At 40.6% G+C, this 25,571-nt stretch overlaps 1 protein-coding gene across 2 annotated transcripts; it reads left to right on the top strand.

Moving 5' to 3' along the window:
- The first annotated feature begins 1,621 nt into the window (after nt 1-1,621).
- LOC116992597 (heat shock protein 105 kDa-like) lies at nt 1,622-24,785 on the top strand. 2 transcript variants are annotated; one of them, XM_033052377.1, is made up of 18 exons: nt 1,622-1,829; nt 2,696-2,753; nt 8,437-8,577; nt 10,296-10,418; nt 11,668-11,767; nt 12,490-12,623; nt 13,102-13,346; nt 14,219-14,447; nt 15,314-15,420; nt 16,649-16,782; nt 18,803-19,008; nt 19,781-19,912; nt 20,651-20,788; nt 21,129-21,254; nt 21,781-21,888; nt 21,996-22,115; nt 23,278-23,439; nt 23,926-24,785. In XM_033052377.1, the coding sequence occupies exons 1-18, from the start codon at nt 1,723-1,725 to the stop codon at nt 24,121-24,123; spliced, it is 2,568 nt and encodes an 855-aa protein (XP_032908268.1). In that variant the 5' UTR covers nt 1,622-1,722; the 3' UTR covers nt 24,124-24,785. The 2 variants fall into 2 exon arrangements, with proteins under 2 accessions (XP_032908268.1, XP_032908269.1); XM_033052378.1 differs by lacking the exon at nt 19,781-19,912.
- The last annotated feature ends 786 nt before the right edge of the window (nt 24,786-25,571 follow it).

Raw genomic sequence — 25,571 nt, 5'->3', positions numbered from 1 at the left:
ACAAAAGAGGAAAAAGCAGAAAGAATGTTTGGTATTTACTTTTATCATCTATGGCAACTCTTAAACCACCAGGTGTGCTGCATGTCCATAATTTGCCACAATAGGACTTTCTAAACAACCACTGAAAATGGCACTTCTTGTCAGATAGGGTGACAGCTGACACGCAGGTGAACTGATAAATGAAAAGACTGTTTATCACCTTCAAGTTCTACATAAGTATTATCCAGGATGCAAGTACTTTGGATGCTCATGAAGGTTGCTTAGATACTTCAAGCATTTCTGTGTCAGGATATTTAAGCAGCTAAATACTTTGATGAAGTCTGTCTCCTCATTCAAAACTGGAAATACATTATCATGAATATTTACCAAGTCAAGTAAGGACACAAAACTTCATCAACTCACACACCCACATCGATCAGGCCAACTTACCAGTTCATTCTGAAGCTAGAAGCTGCATCCTCAGCTAGTCACACTGGTCTCATGAATTTTTCAGCCCTGTGTCTCCTCTGAAACAGGCAAGCACTATTTCAGGAGACCAAATCCTCCCCATACACACTCAGAAGGGGGTCAAAATCCAGCAGAGCTGAACGTTACTCAAGTCTGAAGCAAAGCTTTATCAGAAATTGCCGAACCACAGTACCTAGAAAGAGAGGAGTGGGGGTGGAAATATCTTGCCTCTTCCATGCAGGAGCACTCAGGACACTGAGGACACTATCATCTCTCCCTGCCCTTTGTAACATCCAGGACCTGAAAGGCAGCACCTAACATGAGAAGGACATAGTCTTAAGCTGTGCCAGGGGAGTGTGAGGCTGGACACGAGGAGGAATTTCTTTTCAGAAAGTGTGATTAGCCATTGGAACGGGCTGCCCAGGGACGTACTCCAGGTGGAGTCACTGTCCCTGGAGGTGTTTGAGGAAAGACTGGATGTGGCACTCAGTGCCATGGTTTGGTGGTCATGGTTCAGTCAGAGGTTGGAGTCAATGATCTCAGAGGTGTTTTCCAACCTAACTGATTCTGTGATGGATGTACTGCTGACAACTGAAATCAGGACCTGTGTACCCACCATACCTCCATACGGAATGCAGAAGGTTAAGGCTTCTTCTAGCAGGGACGGGGTCCTGCACAAAAAGACAGAGCTAGACAGCTAGGAGGCAACAGGACATTTCTGTTATAGTGGATTGTGGCACACCGAGACAAAAGCCGTCTGCAGAGAGCAAGTGATGTGTAGAATGAACACATTCAGCCTGCCAGCACAGGGGGGAGTTACCCACAACAGCGCGACAAGGAGCTCTGGAGAGGTTTCCCAGCGCATTAAAGTAGGGGCACTGCCACGGAGAGCGGCTGCTCTCCCATGTTCCCGCACATTCCGCGCTGCCGGAGCCCCCGCCTTTCCCGGCCCCCGCCCGCCTGGCACCGCCCCGCGCGGGGCCGGCGGCGTCCGCGGTCGCCATGGGAACGGCGCGCGTCACCGCGCCCGGCCCCGCCGATTGGTGGGAATTGTTCGAGAAGGCGCCCGAGGGCGGAAGCGGAAGCCGCACGTGGAGCCGGTGAGTGGCTGCCGCAGTTTCTGGAAACTTCGCCTCATTGTCATATTTAAAGCGGCGGCGCTGCCGCTGGGTCCCCTCCCCGTCCGCCCGCCCGCGCGCGCTACGGGGACCGGCGGCCGCAGCAGCACCGGGAGCGAGCCGGGCAGAGCGGGGGCCTCCTTCTGGCGCCGGCGCCATGGCCGTGGTGGGCTTTGATTTGGGCTTCCAGAGCTGCTACATCGCCGTGGCGCGGGCCGGCGGCATCGAGACCGTGGCCAACGAGTTCAGCGACCGGTGCACGCCGTGAGTGAGGGGGGCGGCGGGGGCCGGTCTGTGCCCGGCGGAGCGGCCGCTGTGGGGAAAGTTTCGCGGTGGGGCGTGGGGGGTTCCCTCTGTGCGGGGCCAGCGCGTTCGCCGGCTCTCGCCGCCTCCCTACGGGCCCGCGAGGGCTGCCCGGGGGCAGGTACAGAGCGGTGGGGCTGTGTGGCGGCCCGCGGTGCGGCCCCGCGACCCCCTTCCCTCCCCAGCCCGCTGTGTGCCCCCTCCCCGGGTCCTGGCCAGCTCTCTGCCCCTCTCCCCAGCCACCGCCCACCCTTGCTCCCCGGTCCCCACCCGCTCTGTCCCGCGGTGTCCCGGTCCCGACCCGTTCTCCGGGACTCGTCCCGCGGGCAGGGCCCGGGGCACGGAGGGGCTGTGCGGAGCCTGCTGCGGTCGCGGTGCGGCGGGCTGGGAGCGCGGGGGCGGCCCGCAGAATCCCCGTGGGGGCAGCCCGGGTTAAGTGGGACACGGAGGGAACGCGCTGCCACTCGTGCTGCGTAGGATGGGCTCTGCCAGCTGCTCTGCTTTAGTCAGAGGTCAGGTATAGAAAGGCAGGCTCAAAGCAGGAGTTAGTTGACAAGTTGGAAGCAGCCGTGCACAGGCGGGTAGGGTGTAGTCTGGCTGTGAGCTCTGAATTGCGACCATCCTGTTGTACCGTTTGGATAAGCCTTTGTGAAAAATTCCTGGATTCGAGCCAAGGCTTTAAGATGGATAAAAGTATTCCTGTAGTTTTTTACTGCGAACTGAAAGAATGACACTGTGATATCTGCAGTAGTAGAAAATGAATCCGTGATAGTTCTCAGTCGTGTTTGTTTTCAGGACCGAGTTAATTAGCCTGTTGTTCTTTCCAGGTCGGTGGTTTCATTTGGATCAAAAAACAGAGCTATTGGTGTTGCAGCTAAAAACCAGGTAGGTAATTTTGTGCTGCAAACTGTTGAAGTACCAGTGGGTGTAAAGAGAGTTGGCTGGGTGTAGTTGAAACTGAACAGCTTCAGTTTCTTGTTGAGCCTTTTATTTTAGAAACGCCGCACTATGCTGCCATGCTTTCTTCAGAGCAATGTAGGATGTTTTTGCCAGAATGCTTCTGCTCTCTTTTTCGTTAATGTAATACTTTCCAGTTGAATTTGTTCCTGTTAAGGTCACTGGGTTTCTTTTCCTAATGATTGTTTACAGGATTTTCCTTGTAATTGAAGGAAAACATTTTAAATGCTGTATATAGTTTCTTAAAATTAGATGTAAGGGGAGAGGTTTGGCTCACATTCTTAAAGCTATTTAGAATACCTTACTACCTATGGATTTGCTGTAAATTAAATGCCTCTGGTTTTGAAGGTGCAAGTCCTTATTTTGGGTTTTTTGTTGTTTGCTTTTTTATTGAGGTGCTCTAAACGATTGAATGTTTTCTTTTTTAAAGTATTATTTTCAGTTTAGAATGAAAACTTAATTCCAGTAAGTCTCAGAATAACGAAGTGTCACGATTCAATAAATCCTTAGGCACTGTACATTGTTACATAACTGCTGCTGGGAGATCAAGCATGCAGCCTCCACTGGCCTGTGCATCTCTCTCATGTAGTAAAAGGACTGCAGTGGGTTTCCATGGAGAGAGCACTAAAGGAGGCTTTATTCCACTGTAATAGCACTCTTCTTAATTTTGACTAGCCAAGGCAGTAAAAATACTTTACATGTTAACAGGCACACACATTTTCAGTTACATTTACAGGTTAACATTTGGAGTAATGAAGTAAACACACATTTGTGTTTTTTCCTTAAATTTCATTTTAGCATTGCTAAGTTGCTGCTGACATTGTTACAAGTCAGAAACCAGTATGATTCATTAGTGTGCAAAAATGAGTTGTTACTCAAAATGGGAAATGATCTGAATCCTATGTACTCTCAAGCATGTTTCAATATTAGATTGTTCCAGTAGATGCTATGAAAAACATGAAGTAAGCTGAAAGCGAGGCAGATTATCTCATAGATTGCATTTGCAAATGTGCAATTGCAGTGATGAACACCTGTGACTTTACTTACCTTCAGACTAACTTGTATGATGTTACTATATTGAGTGTTTCATGCTTGCCTCTTCTAGTAGTTGAAGCGAAATATTTTTGCCAGGAAAAAAGAATGTGATACTTAAAATGATAAAAGATGGCAGATGATTTATTTCTCTAGTTGTAAGTGGTCCAGTTTGGCTGATGACCTGAGATGTGAGTGGTTTCCTTTGTAAATGTGGATGTTTCCTCGCATGGACTATTCAGAGTTAGATTTTTGGTGTCCTAGGGTGTAGTAGCTACTTAAATCAAGGAGTGCGATGATTCTTTTCATTTAAAAAAAAAAGAAGAGCAAACAAAAAAATAACACAAAATAAAAAAGAAGTTTTGACTAATGACTTCTACAATGTGATTTTGTGAGAGACCTCGAAACACTCAAAGGTGTTCTTTTTAACATTTGAGAAATTGCTGCTGGAGCAAATTTTCAGAGAATTTCTGTTCCCTTTAGCTAAGTGTGGTAGCACTGGAGATGAGAACAGTATGTTAGTTAATAGACCATAATTCTCAGCTTTCTTAATTGTGACTAAGCAGGAAGATATTAAAACATGCTACAGACCTAATGGCATACAATTACTCTAAAAATATCTTAAGATTGTTCTCTTAGAAAGGGCTTTGAGGTTAATTCTAAATTAGGCCATAAAAGCTACCACAGTGTTTGTGCTTCTCTGCCCACTACATGGTAATAATTCCTGCTGCTACGTTCTTTAGCCGTGCAGCTGTGAAATACGTAGCATTCAAGTACTCTGAAGTTGTGGCTATACAAATAAATGAAACCATGCTGGGAAACAAAACAATCTTCAACACATAACCTAACTACTCAATCACATTAAAGTACTGGAATAGTTCCTGGCATCATTTTTGGCCTGTGCTAACTTGTGCTTGTGCTATTAATTGCTGAGCACTGTTTGGTGATTAGAATAAACCAAGGATGATTCTCAGCAGGGAGTCCAAGTGTGACATCTTTGCGCAGACACAGCTGTCTGAAAGTTACTGCTTGTTAGTGGGAGTATGGCCTCCTTTTTTGTCAGGAAGCTTTTCTGTAGGAGAACTGTCCTAGTTGAGTAGCTTTCTAATACAAGATGTAGCTCAAATTCTTTCATTTCATGGTGGAAAATTTTATATGCAACAAGGAATAGTTTTTGCTTTTCTTTGGGGGTGGTGAATACACATATTCCTTGGTATGCTCAGCTTTTGAGTTGCTATCATGCTGTCTGTTGGTGCCTGCCTAAATCTATCCTGTAGATAATAACACACTATTATAATTTGTCTCTAATAAAATAGGATTAATTCTACTCTGAGATACTTGCATTATCTCTTAGGCTGCTCTAGTTGTCTGGTTTCTGTTGTGCTTTGCATTTCTGATAAGGAATGCTTGTCTGTGTTGCTTGCATTGTAGTTTAGCATATACTTCAAACTGATGTTAGCAAAACAGATTCCAAGTTGTCTGTGCACTGTATTCTTCTTTGGTCTGGTGCAAGAATTTGAGTTGCTGCTAGGTGAATGTGAACAAGGAGCTGATGTGATTTCAAAGTAGCTCAGGGAGGAAAAAGCAAGTATTGAAATGCATGGGGACACTTAAGCTTGACACTTGGTAACTAGGAAAGCCCTTGTTTGCTCTTAATGTAATGTTTGAAGTGGAGGTAGTGTGGCATGAGTTGGAGGGCCATCTTACAAACAGAGAAACCAGCTTCACATGTAGTTGAAATCTTTAAACATTGTAATTTGGTCTAAGCTCTGTCACCCAAGGTGAGTGGCTCTGCTTGCCAGCACAGTTAGCAGCAGAGTGCTCCAGTGCAGTGCACAGGGGGGTTTCCTGAACTGGGGGAACGTCACAGGGACAAGAACGTCACTACAAGAGCTGCCAGAAGGCTACAGCTCAAGTGACGGTGGCTGATGGGACCTGGGTGGGGCCAGAAGCAGCAACAGCAGTTTCCCGCAAATATAAAATAAGCCCTTGGGGAATACTGGTGAGCAGGGTGTGGCACATCAGAGTGCAGGAAGGGTGCTGAGGCAGTGCCAGCCCAGGCAGCAGTGGTATCCACTGGCAGAAAGCCACGGCCTCGCTCAGCTCCACACCCGGCACGGCTGGCGCAGCTGCCCAGACAGCTCTGGCAGGAACACCCTGCCACCCAGGTGTCACCTGCAGGGTCAGCCCTGCTCTCCATGCCAGCATGGGTGGCACTGAGAGCACAGATGTAGGATGGTGTCCAGGTACTCTTCCACTTCATGACAGAACTCTGGTGAGAGGTGAGCAGGTTGAGGAATGTCAGGGAGTGTGAGAGAGGGAGATGATATAGCAGAATTGTACCCTGCCTTCCCTGGGACATGTCTGGGAGGCAGACAGGACACGCAGCATTCTTTTCTCTCCTCTCCACCTGCTGGAAAACAGTACTTGAAGGGAAAGGGAGCAGTCGGTCACCATGGTTAAATTGTCCTATGTCAAAACTGCTTCCCTGAAGAAAAGCAGACAGGTCATTACAATAGGAGACTCCTTTCAGAAGGGAGCAGAAGGCCCAGTATGCTGGCTGGAACCACTTAGGAAAGCCTGCTACCTCTCTTGGGTCCAAGTTCCTACCCTGGTATGGCTGTCAGATAATTATCCATTATTGGTTTCTCAAACAGTGATGAGGTTCCACCAGCAAGTCCAAGGGCAATCAGGAGAGATTTCAGGGCCTTGGAATGACTGCTTAAGGGATCAGGAGCACCAACAGTGCTATCAAATGTTCTCTAGCCTTCCAGTTGCAGGAAATGAAGGAGGAAGCAGGAAGAGCCAGCAGACCAATATCTGAGCCGGGTGCCACTGGCAGAATTTGGGGGTTTTGATCGTGGGTCAGTTCACATGACAGCAGCAACAGGCAGGGTACACCTGTCTCAGAGCGGGGAAAGGATCTTTGCACAGGAGCTAGCAAGCATCATGGAGAGCTTTAAACCAGGTTTGGAGGGGGAAAGATATACAACCAGGTTTGCTAGAGATAAGCCTGGAGAGTACCACAGCAGTGTTTGAGAGTGTTCTAGTGAGGTCCTTCACTCTGCGTCCTTGGTGGAGATGGGATGGAGGTCCATGCAGCAGCAGTGACGCAAGGGTTATTGTTGATGTGTTAGAAACTATGGAAGCTCCTGAGAATGGTCATGTAGGAACTGGGGCTTCTCTTCAAAAACGTGGTGGGGTCAATAGTCCAGCTGAAGTGCCTGTACGTCAATGCCTGCAACACAAGCAATAAAGAGGAGGATCTGGACACCATTGTGGAGCAGTAAAATTGTGATACAGTTACCATTGTGGAGACCTGGGGGGATGGCTGGCACAACTGGGGTGTTACTCCTAACTGGTTAAAAACTGGCTGGATAGCCCAGAGTGCGATGGTGAATGGAGTTAGATCCATCTGGCTGCCTATCACCAGTGGTGTTTCTCAAGGTTCAATACTGGGGGCTAGCCCTATTTGATATTTTAATCAATGATCTGAAAAAGGGGATTGAGCGCACCATCAGTCAGTTTGGAGGTGAGGCCAAGTTGGACAGGAGTGTTGATCTGCTGGAGGGCAAGATGGCTCTACAGAAGGATCTGGACAGGCTAGATTGAAGATTTTAGGTCCAATGTATGAAGTTCAACGAGTGCTGGGTCCTGCCCTTGAGTCACAACAACCTCATGTAACACTACAGGCTGGGAGCAAAGTGGCTGCATGGTGGAAAAAGACCTTGGAGTGCTGTGGCTGAACATGAACCAGAGTGTGCCCAGGTGTCTAAGAAGGCCACTGGCATCCTTGCCTGTGGCCAGCAGGGACGGTCCCCCTTTACTGAGCACTGGTGAGGCCACACCTCAAATCCTGTGTTAGTTCTGGGCCCCTCACTACAAGAAAGACATTGAGGGGCTGGAGAGTGTCCAGAGAAGGGCGAGGGAGCTGGGGAAGGGTCTGGAGTGTAAGTACTGTGAGGAGCAACTGAGGGAGCTGGGTGTGTTTAGCCCCTGAGGAAGCTCAGGTGTGCCCTTATCACTAGCAGTAACCTAAAAGGAGCACGAGTTGCACCAAGGGAAGTTTAGATTAGATTGGCTATTAGGAATTTTTTTTTCACCAAAGGTTTGTAAATGTTTGGACAGGATGCCCAGGGAAGTGATGGATTCCCTGTCCTGAGAGGTATTTAAAAGGTGTGTGGATGTGGCTTTTGAGGACATTAGTGGTCTTGGCTGGGTTAGGTGAATAACTGGACTTGATCTGAAAGACCTTTTCCAACTTAAATGATTCTAAGATTCTAAATTAGTTGACTAAAGTAGTAGGCTCTGTTGATCATGTTATTGTTCACCCAGTTGTATCAGGGTTTCAGAGATAGGTTTATAATCCTTAGTAAGTAAGGGTCTGGTACTGTGTCTAACTTATTAATGAGGTGATAAAAAGTACCAGACAGTAATTACCAGTGTTAAATAAAACAATGTGACAAGGGAGTGAGTGGTTGTCTGAAAACTTGACCTGTGCTTGGGGGCATTCAGAGCAGCACTGAACATTGCAGGGTGATTGAGAGTGGATTTCTAACTACCCTGTATTTCTTTACAGCAAATTACTCATGCCCACAACACTGTATCTAACTTCAAGAGATTCCATGGCCGTGCATTTAATGATCCTTTTGTTCAGAAGGAAAAAGAAAAGCTGAGCTATGATTTGGTTCCCATGAAGAATGGTGGTGTTGGAGTGAAGGTAAATCTGCACTTGTTTCTTTCTGGGTTGTGTGGATAAATATGAAGTCTTACATTTCAGCACCTAGTCATAAAAATATGGGTTTCTTTTAACTACCCTAAAGGGTAGGTTGTTTTAATCTTTCTGTTGAAGAAGAACTCTTCTATGAATAGACAACTTCATCTTTAAATAGTGGATGTTAACCTACAAATTAAGGTTCATTTACAAATAATTGCTGAAATGCAGGTTTCCCTGTTGGCAGGTTGCACATCTAGCTCAAACATACTGGCGGGGAAAACTGCTAAGTTAATTACAAGGTTGTATGGTTTTACTTCAAAGTATGACTTTGTCACTTTTGTGTGGAATGCATTGCAGCAGGTATTATTAGGTGGTTTACAAGTGCTTTAGAAAGTAATCTGAATTCTTCAGAATGATTACCATAAGTTAGTGGCAAGTGTCTTCAGTGGACTGCCTGGAGTCAGTTGCTTGCAAAGGGGTGTTCAAAACCAACTCCTGCCACATTGCAGATTTGGCTCTTGCTTATTCTTCAAGGCCTTCACTGATACAATGTCATCTTTTGGTAGAATGGCTTGATTTAATTACATTGTGTCCATTTACAGAAATATGTACCAGTGCTGATAATGAAGCATTGCTGGCATAACAGGCAGTTATTGCTTGTTAAGTCATTGCTTCGCTAATGAAGACCTTAGCTTCAACTGGTCCCTCATAATTTCGGTGTAGATCAGTCCTAAGTAGTGAATAGATCGCAGAATTGTATGCATCAGAAAGAATTCTGACTGGAAAAGTAACCAAGCTTTGCAACAGAGGAGATGCTTTTTCTTTTGTTCTTTGTGACTTGTGAGGCTAACAGATAAGACAGAAATGATTGGTTTCCTTTAATCAGTGTGTCTGTGTAGGAGTCTTGTATTATGAGAGTAGCGTTGGGAGAACACTACTAGTTGGTATTTTTCCTATTTTTCTTAGGCTGCTTGGAGAACAAATTAGTATTTATTTAACTGTGGTTAAAGAGTTTTAATAATTGATTCAGTAGCACTCAGTAAGGCTGGGAGGTTCAGTGAACGGTTTTTCTATTAAAATCAAAATGCCTAATTTTCCCCCAAATTGTACTGAGTGAATAAAAGTGCTACTTTCAAGCATCAGTTATGTGTTACTTCACTTCATCATTGTCATGTATTCTGTTGCATGATAAAAATGGTGATTCAAGAATATTTTTTGTGAGGAGAGCAAGAAATAAACTTTTTGCTGAGCTTTATTTTAAGTTTTTAGCTGTTTTATGTGCCTAGGTGAACTGTTGTTGCACAATTCTTCCTTTCAGAGACTCCTAATATATTTAAGCAGAGGGATAAAAATGCCAAGGGAAAATAGACAGCAAGTAGTTCTGTACATTTTTTGCATTTGGCATAAATTTGAAAAATTATGGCTATTTTTACTTAATGGTGTGCCACATTTTAAATTTGTGTCACTTTTGGCCATTTCCGTACTGTTTCCTTGATCTATCGAGTTGATATAGTTCTTGATGTTTTAAGACAGTGAGAATGGAATTATTGCTTCTATAAACACTCAACTGGGAAATTAAATTGTAAACTGAAGTTCTATAATGAAATAATGAAGCATGTCATGATTCATAGAGTATTAGCCAGCAGTGTATCAAAGAACATTAAATACATGTAATTTTCCTCAAGTTGAGCTAATGGAATTATTTTACCTATTCTATCCAGGTCATGTACATGGATGAGGAGCACATCTTCAGTGTGGAACAGATTTCAGCTATGCTATTGACTAAATTAAAGGAGACTGCAGAGAGTAACCTAAAAAAGCCAGTAACAGACTGTGTTATTTCTGTAAGTAATTGTAGTGCACAGGAACATTATGTCTTTTAACTTCAACTATTGAGGGCATTTTGTTTCTGTGAAAAAGAACTCTGCTAAGCACTTACAAAGGGATTAATCTTAACTAGCTTTAGAGCTTTTGACTTAAAGAAATCCCAGGGCTGCTGCCGTGTTCCAGACCCTGACTAACTTCATGAACTCATTCTCTTGGCAATGTCTGAACTTTTGGACCCAAAATGTCTCTGGATCCAGGTATATATCCTTTTGGGACAGCTTGTTTTCACGACTAAGCATACTAATTACTCATTAAGGTAAATACATATGTTTGTGGTTTTTCTTGAATTTAAAATGCTTTGATAACAACTTGAATAAACAATTCCCTTTGTTTATCAAAATTTCCCCTCTGGTAGCTGAAAACTTTAGCTTCTGTCCTGTTTATCTTCATCTTTTCAGCAAATTTTGGTTTGTTTTTTTTTCAATGTTATGACTGCACAGAAAATGTCCTCAGATCCAGAACAGTCATTCCGTTGCAAAGCCCTGAGTATAAAATAACACCTGACTCTCTGTTCTCAATGGCTCTAAACAAGTCTGTCTCATGTTGCATCTAGGAATATTTAGCTCTGTTATTATTAGAAATGTTGATTCTCCAGTTGATACCTGGAAAGCTAGTTCTTCATGTGTCCCTGGAAGGGGACATTAGAAGGCACTGTTCAATGCCAATGCTAGAGATCTGTAGAAAATATTCAATTTTCAGCATATTTCTTCAGATTTTTTAAGCACTTCTTGCCCAAAGTAATTTCTGCCAAAATAGATTCTCTTAATTTGTTATCCCTTATTTCTTTGTATCTCTGACATCTGTAGTATTGCTGTACGTTTTTAGTTCCTGCTTTCTGTTTTGTTTTTTTGGATGGGACTATACCGGCTAGTTCTAATTAAGGTATATCATGTCACTGTCTTAATAATATCCAGTTTCACATTTTGGGCCAGCACTTAATGTTATTAGCATTTGTATACAAGTAACTGATTTGTTTCTTGCTAATGTATGCTCATGTAAAAACTAGCTGGTGTTGGTTTCATTCCATCTCTGAATAGAATATTTAAGGTGTCAATTCAATATAGTAGCTGCATTTTAGGGGACTTGCAGTAAATGTCTTCCTCCAAGAGGAGGAATAGATAACATTTTTTAATTAATACTTTTTAGTAAATAGTGGAATGTCTCATTTTCTGGAATTAACTTTGAATTCTCACCTGCTTTCTTCAGGTTCCATCATTTTTCACAGATGCTGAAAGGAGGTCCCTTTTAGATGCAGCTCAGATTGTTGGCCTAAATTGTCTTAGATTAATGAATGACATGACAGCAGGTAAGTAGGATAAAACAGCAGTTCCTGCAAGTGGGATAGAGGATGCGTTTAATTACTCTAAGAAAAAGGACTGACTTGAAAAGGCAAATATGAAACATAAATATTTGAAAAACTTGCTATTCTTTTCTTGATTTAATGTCTTCTGTGTGAAGGGGTAGATGAGATCAAGCTCCAGTGATAATTATCTCACTGAGCACTTACTTGAGTCACTATGTGTGCCTGGACTACTTGTTCATTTAGTGTACTGCCCAGATGCATAGTTGCAGGATTCTGACACTCATAAAGGAAGTTCCTTGATTAAATGTCAAGACCTCATAACTTCCGAGGATTTTCAGTATAGTTAGGGTTTTAAACAGACCCTTGGCTCTGCTGACCATTTATACAGCTGTCAGACAAAACTTCCCAGCTTGGAAAATACTGTAAATACAAAACTGGCTTTGGACTTTGTGGTTAAGGTGGTCTGTGTTGATTGCTTTGCAAGGCAAAACAAAACAAACCCAAAAAACCCAAACAAATGCTTAGGGAGCATATAACATGACTAAGGGAGAATGTTCTGCTTTTCAGGTCCTACAGCTTAGATTAATGGAATAAAACTTCCATGTCTTGCACAGGTGTATGTCTGGATTTGTCTTGATGCCTTTGATCTTGCAGCTTAATGTTCACAGGGATGTGCCACTGGAAACTAGAGATTGTGTGGATAATATCTGACACTTCTTTTGCAGTGGCTCTGAATTATGGAATTTATAAACAAGACCTTCCAGCTCCTGAAGAGAAGCCACGGATAGTTGTGTTTGTTGATATGGGACATTCTGCATTTCAAGTATCAGCCTGTGCCTTCAACAAGAGTAAATTGAAGGTAGTAAGATTAAATGGAAATAAAAGGGTTTATAAGCAGTTAGAATCAAATAGGCTGTCCATTTGCTTTCTTTTTTAAATTCTGAAATGCTTTAATGCATAGAAAGTGGCAACAAGTCAAAAGGTGAAGGTTTTCATCAGTGTCCTTCATTTCATTAGAATTGTTTCAAACAGACTGTAAATTTCTTGCCATATACATATTACATATGTAATACAAGTGCTAGAATTTATTTGGTTTTATCTAAATGAGTGTGTGTATGAATTAAAATTTTGAATACTTAGGATTGTCACTTAGTTACTTAGTATTATTTCCTCTGTAAAAGCGAAGATCAATTTTTGACTGAATGTGGTTATGCACTGGAAGACAGGCTGACCTGTCCCCAGCATTTTTTGAAGCAAGGATTTGCTGATATTGGAAGATTGCTATTCTCTTTGGTTTTATTGGTGTAAGACTATATTATTGTGTTCTTTCAAACCAGGTACTTGGCACAGCATTTGACCCTTTCCTTGGTGGGAGAAACTTTGATGGAAAGCTGGTAGATTACTTTTGTGCAGAAATAAAATCCAAGTACAAACTAGATCCAAAAACCAAAGTTCGGGCTCTTCTTCGTCTATATCAGGAGTGTGAGAAACTGAAGAAACTAATGAGTTCAAATAGCACAGACATTCCCCTAAATATTGAGTGTTTCATGAATGATATTGATGTATCTGGAAAAATGAACAGGTAAGTTCTGTAGAAGACAGACATTTGCTTTGGTGGCTATATTTTTTAAACAAGTGTTTCTTTCTGTATTTGAAAGAAACTTAATGTGCTAAAATTAAGTGTAAGTCCTGAATAGCTGTGGCATTTTTGTAATGCTAGACTAGCTAAGGCTGGGAAATGTGGTGTTCAGCTACTTGAGTAATGTTGCGCTGCAATAAAGCATGCATAAGAAGTTTGGATTCTTTTTATAGAGTATATTCTTAAAACCATGGATTGATGCATGCAAACCAGAGGGTTGGCTGCATATTTAGACCCTTCTGTGTATTTTAGGTAACCTAAATCTCCTACTGCTCTTTAAGATAGCAACAATTTAAGCTTTTTCTTTTTTTCTGCTCTTAGTATACTGTGGATATTGGTAGAGAAATGGAGAACAGAAACAGTGCTTATGGGTGTTGACTTGATTATGGTCCAAGTGTAAATGAAGTCTATCTTTCTTGCATGTGTTCACAGGCATGGCTTAATTTGTTAGTTCTGTAGCTGCTGGTAAGAGTGGTGGGTTCTTTTTCTTCCAGTATTTAGGCAACAGTTTTTCATTATAAAGGAAGTGTCAGTGTTTTCTGATTTCTTATCTGTAACCTCTGCTCTGAGGCAAATATATAGCAGCTGCCCAAACAAAACGTCTTATTTAACTACATTGATAGTGGCTTAGGAAAATTAGTAAGCAGTTATTTGTGTACTGCCTTGTCTATGGCTTCCTCTTTAGCCTATTCACAGGAGTTTAGCACTGTTTGCAGTGTAGTTAACTAACGTAGTCATCATCAATTTGGAAACAAATACCAGGCAAGGTTCTTGTGGGACAGGCATTCTTTAGTTAATTCTATTTTTATTCTTAGGTCACAATTTGAAGAATTGTGTGCTGACCTGCTGCAAAGGATAGAGATGCCTCTGCTTTCATTAATGGAACAAACACAACTGAAAGTGGAAGATGTAAATGCTGTAGAGATTGTGGGAGGAGCAACCCGTATTCCTGCTGTCAAAGAGAGGATTGCTAAATTCTTTGGCAAGGATGTCAGTACAACACTGAATGCAGATGAAGCCATAGCTAGGGGCTGTGCTCTGCAGGTATAGTACTGGCAATACTTGATGAAATTAAAAGATACATTTCTTGGTAGCACTTCCATGAAGAATTAGTCAAGCAGTTTTAAAAAATTGTAGAAGTGGTTCATTTTAAAGTACTCAAGGGAAACATACATGTTCACTAGGTCTTTTTATGACACTATGCTGTTTAAAAAGTCCAGAGTACTCCTCTCTGGTGCAGTACTTTATTGCAGGATGTATTCTAAGCAGCCCACTGCTCTTCAGAAGAATATGATCTAAGAGTGTTTAATGCCAAAAATTTAAGTCATTGTCAAGATGAAAGATTTTTACTCAACAAGATATGAGGAGTATCTATGGAGAGCCCTAACTACTGCAAGTTTGACTTTTCTGGTATGCAGCTTGCCATCAATGTGGAACAGACTTTGTTCTGTCTCCCTCCCATTTTTACTGTTTCCAACTATATTTTGCAAGGAAACCACTCACTCTGTGTTCTCCTTTTTCTCCTCTAACTTCTTATTTCACCCTCTTCTTTTTGACTTGTTTCTTTACTCCATCTCACTAACAGATTCCCATTGCCAGCAATCAGTTGTGTTCAGGAAAAGAAGCAGGACCCTTTAGATAAACACTTCTTTTAGGACTAAGCAGTGCAGCATTTCCATTTTTTACAGTCCTGCTATCAGAGTGCTACCTTTATTCACAAGCTAAAAAAGGCCTGGTAACACAGCACATAAACACTTGTGTGTGAAATTTCTCATGTTGCATTGAAGTTGAGTATTGAAATAGTTCTGCCTAATAAAATCAATACAGTTCTCACTTGTTCAAATATTTTTTTGTTGTCTTGGCTGGTGTAAGCCTTAATGTAAGTTATTTTGTTTTTTGGCTTTTTTTAGTGTGCCATTCTTTCTCCAGCTTTTAAAGTGAGAGAATTTTCTGTGACAGATGCTACACCTTTTCCAATATCTCTGCTGTGGAACACAGAAGCAGAGGACACTGAAGGGTAGGTTGCTCAGACTACTGTTCTATGAAGCATTTCACCTTCATAATTCAAGGGTAATGTTCTTGCATGCATTCAATTTAGGATCTTGGCATTCTCATGTAGAAAACCCATAGGCCTTGTTGTCAACCATAGAGATAGTTGACAGGGAAGATTAAGACATAGGTTGAAATTTTAACTGTAATTCCTCACTTGTAAAAATATGAAGATTTTTAAAATGTGAGTGGAAGAGCTACCAACCAGTATCTTGTCTTGCACTATCATTATCTGGTTGTTAGGATTAGAAATACAAAATTGACTAGGTTAGTGCCTGGGTCCTGATGGCACTTTGCCTTCTGGCTTTTTGTTTTTCACTCGTGGTGTTCCTGGCACCTATCCTGATTTATTAGTAATGTTGTGTACTATGGCACTACTGTGAGTGTATATGGATACTGTTTATCTGGCTAAAGCAAGAATTGAATACCTAGAAAAAATTTAACATTTAAGAGTAATTTCTTGCCTCAGTCTTATGGCTGACATCTGTTATTAACTGTGCTGTGCCTGTGGGAAATGCAATTGCTTTCTAAGATGTTAAGAGCTCCAAGTTCAACTTCTGGAAAAATCATAGTTCTAAAGGGATCTGTTCATAACTTTTTCATGTTCTTTGTAGTTTAGCCTTTTTTTTTTTTTCTTTCCTGTCTGTTTTCTCTGGAGGTGCAGGGCCTAATTTTTGTCTCACTTGTGAGAGCAGCCTGTGGGTTCATGTTCTAGGTAAAGCTCTCATTTTCTCACATCTAGGTTATTAGATGAGATCTTCCACAGTTAGGAGACAAAACTTAGCAGGAAATTAGAATCAGGCTGGCATAACAGTGGACATGCCATAGAACATGAAGTAAAGCTGGTTGTTTTTCTGTCATGTTGAGGAATGAATAATAATCTGGTGTCAGGGTTCTCAACTGAGCCATGGAACAGAATTAACAGGACTATAATTATCCCTTTGAGACTAAGGAAGGGTGCAAATTATTATTCAAAATACAGTGTTCCAAGCTCAAATAGTAGAATAGGACAATTTCTTATTACAGTAAGGAACAGTAAATCCTTTTTTGCAGTACAGTAGTGAAGTATCTTCACTGTAATTGTTCAGAAGGGTAAATGTGTCAAAACATGATGTTCCTCTGAAAGAGTTCTGACCCTATCAAAACATTTTAGCTCAAATACACCACTAAAAGTGTTGCTTTTCTCTTAACTACAGAGTTCATGAGGTCTTCAGCAGAAATCATGCAGCACCTTTCTCTAAGGTACTTACGTTCTATAGGAAAGGTCCATTTGAGCTAGAAGCTTTTTATTCTGATCCTAATGGAGTCCCATATCCTGAGTCAAAAATTGGTAAGTACTTGTCCTGGAAATGGTGTTGTCTCCAATAGAATGATTTGAGATCAAACAGTAACTGTGTGCTGCAGTATGGTTATGATGTATATATTCAGGTTTTTGTCTCTGAAGGACTCAGAATTTTCCCATTCCTGAGGCAACTGAATCAGTGTTTTTTATTTTTTATTTTCCTTGCTTATAATGTTGCTTTGGCTAAATGAAGAAATGAGGGGAAACGAATGGCTATAACTAAAATGTGGCTATCACAGCAAAAGATAGCTTTGTAACTTTTAACATCTTTTCTGCTTATCACTGAAGCAAGCTAGGAATAATTGAAAAATAACTCCTGTATATAAAAATACCCCTATGTCTTGAATAACTAGTTGTTTTCACCTGTACCCTCTGGAACTGACATAATGCTGAATAACTTTTAATCAAAGCAGTCTGAAATAGTGGCAGCTACAAGACTACAATATTGATTTGTCTATGTAACATTTCTAGCCAGCCCTTTCATACTTTTTGACAAATTGCAGTACTTGACAGTGTTGATACTTACAAAGAGCTTACAATGTAGTTAGTTAGAAAAAGATGGTGATGGTAAAGACAGGCCAATTAAATAATTATTCTTGAGTTCTAAATATGCAATTAAATGCTCTGTTTGCATACCATGTATTTTGAAAAACCGGAACAATGGAGAGGGACTTAGTACAAGCACAAGTAGTGATCGTACAAGGGGGAATAGCTTTAAAAAACTGCAAGACAGCAGGTTTATATTGGATATTAGGAACAAATTCTTTACTGTGAGGGTGGTGAGGCACTGGAATAGGTTTCCCAGAGAAGTTGTGGATGCTCCATCCTTGGAGGCATTCTAGGCCAGGTTGGATGAGACCCTGAGGAGCCTGGTGAAATGAAAGGCAGGAGGTTTGGAACTCCATCGTTAAGGTGTTTTCCAACCCAGGCCATTCTGTGTTTCTCTGACAGTGTTCTGTAGTTACAGAAACATCAGACTTCCTTTTGTTGTTAACTCTTACCATAAAGACTAATGGTGGGTTTGTCAGTGTTCAATTTATATGGCTTTAACAAATGGAAAGCTGTTTACCTGCTGTTCTGGAAACTGGTAAGAACAGAACTGAAGATCAGATTTGTTTCAACTCAGTTGTCAGTTAATCCTTTGCTCAGAACAGAATTGCTGGTATGACTAATTGCTTAAGTAGTAGTTCTAATGAGACTGGCAAAAGGGAGACCACGTCATACAACTCCAATATTGCTGAATTTACAAGACAGGATTACATTGCGTAGTCTGTGAGCTAGGCAGGTAAAAGCTTGTGCACTTGTGGTCTAGATCTGTTGCCGAAGGAATTGTGTGTGCAAATGCATATATCTGGGCTGCAAAACTGGGGAACTTTGCAGCTAAGTAAGCATTCTGATCTCCAGGTTGCTCTTTTGGTAATCCATGCATAAGGAAAAATATCTGCTGTTAATGTCAAGGAGACCTGATTCTTCATTTACTCTTAAACTAATGGTCTATTACACAATACTTGTTTCAAGTTTTACAGTAGTTGCAGAACGATTAGGTTCTGCCCTAGAATAAAAGGTAATGACAGACTTGCATGGATGTTAGAAGCTGTAAGGAAAGCCTTGAGAAATACTGTTCCTATGTTGGGCAGCAATTTCTATCAGAAGGCCACCACTTAACAGTGGTGTTAGGCTAAGCCCTTTCATAGTTTTCTTTCAGCCCACTAGTAACAGAGATAGCACCAGTTTTGTATTTACTCTGCATAAATGGTGTCAGGAGAACCTACTATTTGATTTATAAATTAAGTTGGCTGAAAAGCAGTGTACTTTGGTTTTGTTGCTTTGTTTGTTTGTTTTTTTTGCCTGGTAGTACTGATTTAATTTGAGGGACCATGAGATTAGCACAGAGGCTTCATCAAATATTCAGAAAACAGTTTGCCTGTGAAAAAGGGAGATGTTTTCCTGACTCTGTTATATTACCTACTTAATTCCACTGTGTGAGTTTTGATTGTTTTGGTTTTAGGTAGGTATGTTATCCAGAATGTGGCAGCCCAGAAAGATGGAGAGAAGTCTAAAGTCAAAGTGAAAGTCCGTGTCAATACTCATGGCATTTTCAGTGTGTCCACTGCATCTATGGTAGAACCAGTTAAAAGTGAAGAGTGTGAAGATGTCAGTGTTGAGACTGAAGTGGAAGCTCAGGACCAGAGGCCTACTGAAAACTTCAGTGATGTAAGTTGACTTTTCTTGTGTGTGAATGTCCATACTGATTGATGAAAATGTGTTCTGCTGTTACATATGCTGGAAGAAAAATACCTTCCTCTAAGGAAGCAAAAGGAGATTAATTTTAAGATGTGTGCAGCTGTCAAGAAATGTCTTTACAAGAACAGGAAACAATTTGTGCTATCTTGCAAATGTGTGGATTTCAAAATCAGTTACTGTGTGAAGTGCCGAATACCAGCAGGTTGGTTGAGGGTGGGGTTGCTTACAGCTGCCATAGCTATCCAGCTGTTCCAAACAGGAGAACTAGATTTGGATTGTTAATCATCCATGCCCTTTGTGTTGATGGACTTGTATGTAATCCTTTGTATCAGTAAAGTTTTTGCAACTTTTTGTGAAAGGAAAAGCTGAATTATTTTCTACAGCATTGAAGAAGAGGGAAACACTGGGGAATAATGCACACTGTTACAGTCTACTTGGTGTTTTAATACTTTTCTGAGGGGGAAAAACTTAAACATTATGACTCAATAAATTAAAAGCCCCTTTTTTATGAGAGAGAGTGGTAGCATGTGCACACACGCACACAAGTATGGTGCATTTTCATGAAGTCCTTCTGAACTTGCAGCTAGTCTGTATCTCCATAGCCGAAGCGTGTGTTTCTGCGTGTGCACAGAATGCTTTGTAGGGCACTTTGTACCGTATGTGCGTCAGAAGTGAAGTGCCCTATACTTAAATGCAAGTGCACATGCCTTCTACATCCTTTGTGCCTGGGCTTTCATTTCAGAAAAATATCCAGCAAGAGAACAGTGAGGCTGGAACACAGTCCCAGGTACAAACTGATGGTCAGCAAACGTCACAGTCTCCCCCTTCATCAGAACCTCCCTCTGAAGAAAACAAAATCCCAGATGTCAAGAAAGTGAGTGACCCTTTAACTCTGTTGAAAATGTTATCCTATATAATGGCTTTTAAAATGGTAACATATTTCAGGAAAAGGAACTTGGTGTTGGAACCTCTTTCATTTTCACCTTTCCTATAGTGAAAAATGTCTATCTTGTGATGGTTTTTGTGCAGAGTTTCCAAAAGGATTCCTGCAAGAAGCCTTTCTCTACCACTTCCCTATCTTCTTGCAGTGTTGTACAACTAGTTTATTTGGGTTGAATACATTTCAATTTAAACAGCAGTTAGAGGCCAAACTTACTAGGCCTGCTGAGGGAAGCTGGGATCAGGAATTCATAAATCTAAAAGGAAATAATCAATGTGAAACATTGGCCTGCATGTTATTGCTAGTGATTTTGTTTTTTCATCTGTATGTGATGAAAAATGCTTTGGGTTAAAATCTTAACCACTGTCACATCCTTAGCGAACTGCTATGTTACAGATGGACACTTCTGGAAAATCTGCAAACACATCATGTATCTGAGTAATGTCCTTGCTGTAGCTCAGTGCTTACTATCTAGAAACAGACTGTAAGGAGACTAGGATAGGAGGTGGAATCCTCCAAAGGAAAGTGCCTCATGAGTATATGTTGAAGATTTTAAAAGAACATGGAAAAACCTTTTGTGTATTCTTTCTCTAAATGTATTTTTCATTATAGTGGTACTTCATCAGAAGAAAAGTCAGGAAAATTATCTTATTTTTCTTCTTTCTAACTCAGACAAATGAGAAGAAAGGTGATCAGCCCCCAGAAGCTAAAAAACCCAAGATAAAAGTGAAGAATGTGGAACTACCCATTGAAGCTAACTTGGTTTGGCAGTTAGGAAAAGATCTTCTCAATATGTATATTGAAACAGAGGTGAGTTAGTGTGGTTTAGACTGCTTTCTTGTGTGCAGTTACTAACCATTCACCTGCTTCTCAAGGCAACCTCTGTTCTTATACAATCACCCTGGAGTGTGGGCTCAATTAACAATGAGCTAACATATACTGAGCACTGATCCGTGGAATAACATCACAGATTCATTTAAACTGTTGTAAGAAGTGAACCCATTTCTTCAGATGAGTCTACTGCATAATAATGAGAATTTCAACAGTTAGGTGAGCCAAGGCCTCTGGGAGATTTTACAGGAGCTGTGCTTTGCAGAATGCTGTTTGAACATTGGCATTTTATAATTAAAATATTTTCTGTGGTATACAGGGAAAGATGATTATGCAAGATAAACTGGAGAAAGAAAGAAATGATGCAAAGAATGCAGTGGAGGAATATGTATATGAGTTCAGGGACAAGTTGTCTGGACCATATGAAAAGTTTGTTTGTGAAAAGGTAGGTTATGGTTTCAGGAACTTCTCTGAAAATACTGATATCAAATAACTGTTTTGTATACCTTAGTTAAACTTTCTCAAAGCCACTCTGGACATAGCTGCACAGAGTTTCATTTGAATGATGGCAGTGTCTAACCCAGAATTAGGTTTAGGCGTGTCAAATACATATCCCTTAATATAGATTTTGTCAGAAATACAGTGAAGTTTTGTTTCCAGTTGAAGCTGGTGACTGGAAGGGGAAGCTGTGTTGCTTTTTGTGTAACCAAAACCATGAATTAAGAGTTGCACTCCAAGCATTGGCCTAATCAAGGACAGAAGTCTAATGCTACCTTTGTAGGTGTGTTTCTTAGTCCAGAAGCTGGCATGTTTTAAGTAACCTAATTAGGCAAAAGCTGCAGTAGAAATTAAATTTTTATACAGGAGGCTAAGGATTAATGTGTATATTTATCTCTATCATGGTACTTCAAGACAAACGTGGTGGATTGGTGTGTATTTTGATGTTTGTGTTGAATTATGTTGATACACAGGATCTGCAGGGATTCTCTGCCCTCCTAGCAGAGACAGAAGGCTGGCTGTATGAAGAGGGTGAGGATGAAGCAAAGCAGGTGTATGTAGAAAAATTAGAGAACTTAAAGGTAGGCCTGTTAATATGCCCAAAAAGCAAAATTTCCCAAACACTGTGCTAAACAACATTAATGAATGTTAATGAATCACATAAACATGTACAAATTGCTTTTTCTAGAAATTAGGTACTCCAATTGAAATGCGCTACCAAGAAGCAGAGGAACGACCAAGGCTATTACAAGAACTGGGACACAGGCTCCAGTACTATGCAACAATAGCTGGGGAATTCAGGAATAAAGTAAGTGACTTTTTTTAACCACAGTGCTTCAGTGAGGCTCATTGGCTGGAGGGGCTTCAAATGCACTTTCAGATGAGCTGCAATCTACTGCTATATAGGTCACAAATTTAACACCACAAATGTTTCCCAGTACTCAAAAAAAATCTCACACAGTGTCGTATCTTCAGTTGCTTGATACTTCTGGATGTTTTCAGGCTGAAGAGGATACCCTTATAAAGAGTTTAGACTTGTGATCTGATTCTTGTCCTTTAAAAAACTGGTCTGAGTGTTTTTCAGAAATGTACTCCTCTTCCAGTTGTTTCAGGGGCAAGAATTATTGCATGATGAGAAGCATTAGTGTAAAATTTAATTGCAGATAAAGTAGAAAATACCATTTTATTATGTGTGGGTGTTTGGGGCTTGGTTTTTTTAGATTTTTTGTGGTTTTTTCCCCTTGTTGGTATTTGTAGGTTATGTTCTTGATAAGCATTCCTGTCTGAAAATTTGCTCCTTGGATTTCAACTTAAAGAATTTTAGTAGACAGCTCAAACACTCAAGCTAATTCAATCTGAAACTTAACATCAGAAACAATTATGTCCTTACAGCTATAGGTTACAAAATTAAGTGAAATCAGTAGTAGTGTTATATGTGAAATAATGAGCATCATTGTAAGTATTATATTTAAAACTTGGTTTTATGTAAGAATTCTAAATATGGATTCATTGGTTGTGTATCTGGGCAGATCCTTCTCCTGATAGTAGTTAACTGTGTAACTGTGGTATTGTAGGGAATGCTAAAGTTGAAAACTCTGATCCTTTCTCTGTACATCAGAATCTCTAACTTGGGTAGAGGTAGCTCCTCCAGAATGGGAGGGGATTTTTTTTTTTTTTTAATCAGCTTTGTGAAGAATGTTAAATTTTATTGCATGATGCTCTTCTGAAGCTTGTATGACCTCTGTGAACCAGATTTCTTGTTCATTTGGGTACAGGAAGCTTTATATTGACGTCTCTATTTCCTGTTGTCCCTTGCTGTAATGGATCTGCCTTGTGGCTAACTTCTATTTATTTTGACCATTGGAAGAGATTTACAAGTTATAAATAATTGATAGACTTGTTGGGATTACTTGATTACATTATTAACACTTGACATGATTAACTAATACAAAATGTTTGTATTTGGACAGGATGAAAAATATATCCATATCGATGAGATGGAAATGATGAAAGTAGAAAAGTGTGTTAGTGAAGTGGTAGAGTGGATGAATAATGCTGTGAGTGCACAGGCTAAGAAGAGCTTAGATCAGGATCCAGCTGTGCATTCAAGTGAAATTAAGGCAAAGCTACAGGTAAGTACCATAAGAAACTATCTTTAGAGATTGGTGCTTAAAGTAGACTGGATCTGTGCCTTTTGTCTTCCCCAGTTTCATCTTGCTACTCTAGTGTTCTTGAAAGGTAGAAAGTATGGAAAGGAGGGGATCCAGTAAAAAGCAGAGGAGCTGTAGTGTACTGGATACAATTCTGTGAAGCTCATTGATGTTTTGTCTTTGTCACCTTAAAAAGCTCAGGTTGTTTTTCAGTGTTTTACTGAGAGACAAAATAGTATTGGAAAAAACAATGTGAAGTCCAAAATACTTAGTTACCTTGACCCACAAAACATCAGAAAGTATAGCAATTAATTTATTTCAGGGTACAATAAGTACCTGTCAGTTTGGACTCGGGAACAAATGCAGAAACCAATTTCAAGCAGTCTTCTGGACACAAGGCTTTTGGCAGTAGTGAAGCTGGTGCCTCCTTAATATATATTCTGCCCACATCTTTTCTTTTTTTTTTAGGAGTTAAACAATGTCTGTGAGCCTGTTGTGACACAGCCAAAACCAAAAGTTGACTCTCCTAAGGAGGAAAACCCATTAAGTGAACAGAGTGATTATAAAACTGAAGACATGGGAGAAGATAAGAATTCTGAAATGCCTCAGCAAAATGGTGAATGTCATCCAAGTGATCAAAACACCATTAACATGGACCTGGACTAAGCCACTGCACTTGCAGCAAATTGTTTCATCCCATGACAGAAGATGTTTTGGCTGTCATATGTGATGGGGGTGGGAATGCATTGTTTTGGAAACTATTTATATTTTTTTTCTTAAGACTTGTCTGGGATATGTAATGTTGTGGGAGGAAGAATAGTAACAGTGTTGGTCATGACTATCCTAAAAGGAAAATTGCCTTGGTAACTTTCAGATTCCTGTGGAATTGTGAGTTCATACTAAGCTTCTGTGCAGTATTTAACCATTTGCATCACTAAAGATGAAAAGAAGCCCTTGCTTTGAAATGTACTGCTCCTTTAAAAGGTTGTAATCGAAACACTCGTAGGCATTTGTAGATGCCAAGGTAGTTTTCTTTTGTCTGGACATCTAATTGGGTATGTCAGAAAAAGCCAGTGTCTGTCCCCTTCATAAGGACTTTGCAGAGGAAATCTTTCTGTCCTGAGGTTCTTGATTGTTGCAGTCCAAAGTACTTATCAAGTAATGAGATGGTGAAATGTGTTAGTAGCATGCAGAAACGCTTACGTTTCATCTCTTGCTAAACAATACATTTTTCATGTGGGGTACATAAAATGAAGGAAATGCTAATTCTGTTAGTGTTATTGTGAAGCTTTTTAATGAGCTTTGAAATAAAGTTCATTTTACTGGTATCTCCTGACCTCTTGAGTTTAATTCTGCTCTGAGTGTTGCCCTTCTCACCGTTTGTCAGGCCATTGCTTTGTGTTCCTGTGCAGGAGAGTCATGAACATGCTTAAAACTCTCATTTTGCTCAGAGAGTTGTACAGTGAGATTAACATAATTCAGCCCCTTAATGAGTTATGCCTCTTTCCTTTGGCCCAAGGGTTGTATATGCCTGAAAGAACCTGGAAACTTAACAGATGTTAGAGCTTAGGACAGTGTATGTAACTTAGGTTACAAGGTGCTTATAAAGCTTGAGTCATAAGATATCAGTATAACCTGATGTATCTGTATAACCCAATATCAATGTGACCTAAATAATGACTTTTTATCTATATAATCTGATATCAAGAAAAACTGAATCACATCTTTTGTACCTATAACCTGATATAATAACTTTCTATACAATGTAATGGCTAGTATATTGTTAAGTAGTTGCTTAATGCTGAATAGAGGAAAAAAGAAAAATATCTCCAGGTCAATAGCTTTAGAGATAGATAAGTATAGTACTAATGAGAAGTTGGCAAATGTAAAGCCAATTAGCTACAGAATAGAGGCTTTAAGCTGGTTAAGACCAGACAGATGAAAGAGCACTGTAACAAGAGAAAGTTGAAAAGTTCAGATGCAAAGAAGACCTTGGAAGCATTCATCAGACCCCTCACGACCCCTGAATTGGGGAGGTGCAAGTGCAGTGCGAAAGAACTATCTAATAACCATGAGCTCATGCTATGTAAATTAGTTCCAGTGTGCATGTGATG

The sequence above is a fragment of the Catharus ustulatus genome, chromosome 2 (assembly GCF_009819885.2).
Source record: "Catharus ustulatus isolate bCatUst1 chromosome 2, bCatUst1.pri.v2, whole genome shotgun sequence".
In the NCBI taxonomy this organism is placed as follows: domain Eukaryota; kingdom Metazoa; phylum Chordata; class Aves; order Passeriformes; family Turdidae; genus Catharus; species Catharus ustulatus.
This window is presented reverse-complemented; position numbering and strand designations above follow the sequence as displayed.